Source organism: Berghia stephanieae, chromosome 14 (genome assembly GCF_034508935.2).
Source record: "Berghia stephanieae isolate SIO BIC M18660-M18661 chromosome 14, UCSD_Bste_1.3, whole genome shotgun sequence".
Taxonomy (NCBI): Eukaryota; Metazoa; Mollusca; class Gastropoda; order Nudibranchia; family Aeolidiidae; genus Berghia; species Berghia stephanieae.
Genome location: NC_088373.1, coordinates 20,860,973 through 20,865,972, shown reverse-complemented (window position 1 = coordinate 20,865,972; position 5,000 = coordinate 20,860,973). Strand labels below are relative to the sequence as shown.

Sequence of the window (5,000 nt, the reverse complement as noted above, 5' to 3'; positions counted from 1 at the left end):
CCGTTGTGACCTCTGAAGAAGCAGCCGTGACTGTGGACAAGAATTGCTTACAGGTTGGAAGTGATTTACAAAAACAAGTGGATAAGAAGAAAAATTCCCTTTAAATAGCTTTAGAAATAAATAATTTGCTCTCAGTATGGTCCAAAAATTCTCCAAAGTTCTGAATAGATGGTTCTAAGAAGCAAATCTTTCCTTTTCAACAAGATTTATTGAGTCAAAGAGACCTATACAGTTCTGTAGCTGGAGCCAAAAATTTGGATTTCTACTTTTTCGTAGTACTAGGAAGGTCTGGTCTTAAAGCCTCTGAAAGTTCCTGCCTTTCTTAACAAAACGACACAGAGATAGGAGAGAGTAAAAAAAAATATTGAGCTTTTATATATAGTTCAATATCCACTAAACGTGCTAAAAGCGCTTAATAAAGCCAACAGCAACACTTAATATTTAGGACGGGGCATGACGCCTGTTATACGATATTACAATTTTTTTCGGACAAAGGCAACGCTGTTGACGGCTGGGTACTCATTTTACACCTGAGTTCGGTGAGATAATTTGAGTAAAGAGCCTTTTCCGAAGACTCAACTATGCGCCGAGCGAGGCTCTAACCCAGGACCTTCCGATCTGAAAGCGAGTGTCATACCACTACACCACATAGCCGCTTTACTCACTTTAACCATTTAACTCTCGTACTCTTGAAAAATAAACAAACATTTATTTAAAATTTGGGCCAGAAAACTCGTCCTTCAAATAAAGAGTTGTTTTCCTAAGCTCCCTTCGTTTGTTTTGTTTGGGTGACTATAAATCAATAAATAAATAAATGAATAAATAAATAAATAAATAAATAAATAAATAACCTTTCTAAAAGACTTACCCAAAGTTAAGAGTAATGTTCGTCTCTTTATAATGTTGGGAGAGGATGGATGAGAATAAATGAATAAATAACCTTTCAAAAAATCTTACCCATAATTGATTGTAATGCTGGTATCTTTATACCGTTAAGAGACAATGGGTGACCATGAATGAATAAATAACCTTTTTAAAAGACTTACCCGTTGGTCTTTTTATACTGCTGGGAGAGGATGGGTGAGAATAAATGAATAAATAACCTTTTCAAAAGACTTGCCCGTTGGTCTCTTTATACTGCTGGGAGAGGATGGGTGATAATAAATGAATAAATAACCTTTTCAAAAGACTTACCCATAGTTCACGGTAATATTGGTCTCTTTATACAGTTGGGAGAGGATGGGTGATAATAAATGAATAAATAACCTTTTCAAAAGACTTACCCATAGTTCACGGTAATATTGGTCTCTTTATACAGTTGGGAGAGGGTGGGTGAGAATAAATGAATAAATAACCTTTTCAAAAGACTTACCCATAGTTCATGGTAATATTGGTCTCTTTATACAGTTGGGAGAGGGTGGGTGAGAATAAATGAATTTAAAAAAATTATGCCCTTCCGCCACAACATCATAAGATATCGTCTGTCATAAATTCCTCGAAGGAATATAGATAATTCATCAAACAAGATGTCTGATGTCAACAGGAATCACCCATGTGGTCCAAGTGAGCAAATTGGGAGTCGGGGGGGGGGGGGGGAATAATCTTGCCCAAGGAAAAAAAACTAATGTCCCTAAAGCAGGACTCGAACCCGGGATCTTCCGGGTCACAGTGCAATGCCTTAACCACTCGGCCACTTCGCCGAATAAACAACCCTTTCAAAAGACTTACCCATAGTTGACGGTAATGTTCCTCTCTTTAAAATGTTGGGAGAGGATGGGTGAGAATAAATGAATAAATAACCTTTTCCAAAGACTTACCCATAGTTCACGGTAATGTTCGTCTCTTTATAATGTTGGGAGAGGATGGGTGAGAATAAATGAATAAATAACCTTTTCCAAAGACTTACCCATAGTTCACGGTAATGTTCGTCTCTTTATAATGTTGGGAGAGGATGGGTGAGAATAAATGAATAAATAACCTTTTCCAAAGACTTACCCATAGTTCACGGTAAAGTTGGTCTCTTTATAATGTTGGGAGAGGGTGGGTGAGAATAAATGAATAAATAACCTTTTCCAAAGACTTACCCATAGTTCACGGTAAAGTTGGTCTCTTTATAATGTTGGGAGAGGATGGGTGAGAATAAATTGTAATGAATAAATAACCATTTCAAAAGACTTACCCATAGTTGACAGTAATGTTCGTCTTCTTATCGAGCTGTACAAGATGTTTTATCAGGGAAGGGTTGGTCTCTCTCAGACTGTTAAATATGTTTTCTCCTGCTTTTGGTAGGTAGGAGGTGAGCGGAAAGGAGTGGCGTTTCTGTTGGAAAGTACAGTATATAACATAGTATGCGCTTGGCCAAGAAGCTCACAACATTGCCATCCGGAAGTATAAGAGACCAACACACTGAACTCTAAATTAACCATGAACGTTTACAGCCTGGAAAATAAATAGTTCGAAGTTGACGTCACTCTTGTCTTTGTTATTGTTTTTTTTGTCATCCGCGTTTATGAGTAATTCTCACTGAACTGTTTTAACCCGACTATAAACGTTCATGGATACACATAGTTTTGTGTGTTGGTCCGTTATACTTCCGGATAGATAATAATAATAATAGTAATAATAATAATAATAATAATAATAATAATAATAATAATAATAATAATAATAATAATAATAATAATAATAATAATAATAATTACAACCTCTCACCTCCCATCCTTTGTTTGACCTCCTCTCCCCAACCAACCATGTCGTCAGAGAGCGTTTCCGTCTGTTGGATTTCCCACCAGCTTTCTGGGCTGTTCCTCTTTGGTCTTCGCCGTCTACTACTACCGTGGCCGTTCCAGAAATGGCCGGGCTTTCTTCAGGAAACGATGATAGTGTTGTAGGGGACGTCGATGATGACGACAACGGCGACGACGACGACGACGACGACGATGATGATCTTAATGATGATAATGATGATGATGATGATGATGATGATGATGATGATGATGATGATGATGATGATGATGATGATGATGATGATGATGATGATGAAGGCAATGATGATGGTGACGATGCTATCCAGTTCTGATGTCCACCATCGTCATTTGTACTCTGTGATGAACTAGACATCTTTTCCCCTCCAAATGCGACACAGTATTTCTCCACGATGCACAGCCTGACGCGATTCTTTAACAAAAAGTTTACATGATCCACAAACACATCATACCTATTTTGTAGAAACTTTTTAAGCATCGAAGCGGCGGTTTTTAAGTATTGAGTTAGTGTGTGCAATGTTTTCATTGGGAATTCACAGATACAGTTTAGAGTTAGGGGAGGCCTATCCGTTGTTGGAGATTGGTTCCACTCGTTCGCATTTGAGATTTTATCCAGTTTAAGCTTTGTTTCGCCACGTTGTTTATTGTAAGATATATCATTTGTTGATTTTGGAGGATGCCGTCTTTTCATGTCCGAATATTTGTCGAATTGTTTTGTGTCAATAACTTTATTTTGACTACGGGATCTAAGCCTATTGTTTACAAATTCATGAACTAATTTCATCATGGGTTTAAACTCGATGTTTTTAGATTGCTGAGAAGACTTTTTATCGCCTACAGCAATGCTTGGTAAGGAATGTCTTGTGCTATGACCTTTATCATTGTTATTGGGTGTTCGAGAAACAGAAGCATCATCATCATCATCATCACTATCATCATCACCATCAAAGACAATACCATCGTCTGCAGAACTGTCTTGATAAACCCTGTTGGTGGCTTCCAAAATTCTCCTCCTCTTCCTCCTCCTCCTCTTCCTACTCCTAATCCTCTCTCTGGCATCTTCCTCGTCTCTATCATCGACTCCCCTTGAAAGAACCTCAACGCCAGCTTCTCTCTTCGTCCTCTTGTTGTTTTTTTTCCCAGGACCCCTCTTGGGCACGGTCCTGACCCGAACCTCTAAGGCGTTGAAAGGTCCAGAGGGCAGCACAGAGTATGGGACCTCGATTGTTATGCTGGTTGAAGTCAACTCTTTCACTCTGAAAGGAAAAAAACAGAAACAAAGCACAAAACAAAAACACAAATGTTACAGTGAATTACATAATCAGTCGGATGGTGAAATGGTTTGAACTGAGATATTGCCAAGTTTAGTTAGAAGGCCAATTTTTATGAAAAAATGAGTTCTTGTCATAAATAATTAAATCAACCCTTTTTGTACATCTTCGGGAAATTTCAAAGCTCAATTTCACTTCTAAATATTTTTTACAGCTAGTCAAGTTGAAAAAAAAATGAAATTTGAGAAAAGTTGCTGGATACTTTCACATACATCTGACCATAACTTCATGAAAAATCACCCTTTTTACTTCAAAAAAACATTAAAATGTTATGGGAAGCAATTCCAAAACTTTCAACTTCCGACTGATTATGTCATGCACTGACACAAATCATCAAACTTATGGCAAGAGTCCGAGTAACAACCTACTCTGATGTCATGTGACCAATCGTCTCGTCGGATTGAACTTGAGGCTTAAAATTAAAATAAATGCCTCACCTCCACCCCACCTTTTCTCCCTTAATTTCTCTCTCTATCTATCTATGGATCTATCTATCAAATATTCTCTCCCTATCTCTCTTTCTCTCTCTCTCTCTCTCTCTCTCTCTCTCTCTCTCTACCTATTTATATACCTATCTATCTATCTATCTATCTATCTATCTATATATATATATATATATATATATATATATATATATATATATATATATATATATCTACTTCTCCATCTCGCCCCCTCTCTGTATTTCCTTTTCTCTTCTCTCTCCCCCCCCTCTCTCCTCTCTCTCTCTCTCTCTCTCTCTCTCTCTCTCTCTCTCTCCCCTCCCCCCGTTCCCTCGCATGCAAATTGTAAACATAGCGACGTATCGTATTGAGCTGAAAAAATATGATCCATTTTGATGTTGGAATTGTTCGAAAACTGTGAACGTTTATTAAAATTGAGGTCATTTGAGGTTCGAACCTAG

The 5,000-nt window shown here is 37.7% G+C and overlaps 1 protein-coding gene across 1 annotated transcript in view; it reads right to left on the bottom strand.

The window, feature by feature from the left end:
• LOC144959871 (uncharacterized) overlaps positions 1-5,000 on the bottom strand; it is a 25,690-nt gene that overhangs the window by 10,918 nt on the left and 9,772 nt on the right. The window contains exons 5-7 of the mRNA XM_078892683.1: positions 2,713-4,021; positions 2,180-2,319; positions 1-30 (exon numbers count right to left, since the gene is read on the bottom strand). The exon at positions 1-30 is cut by the window's left edge and continues 100 nt beyond it. Coding sequence (XP_078748809.1) covers positions 1-30; positions 2,180-2,319; positions 2,713-4,021 — 1,479 coding nt within the window. The remainder of the gene's footprint in view (positions 31-2,179; positions 2,320-2,712; positions 4,022-5,000) is intronic.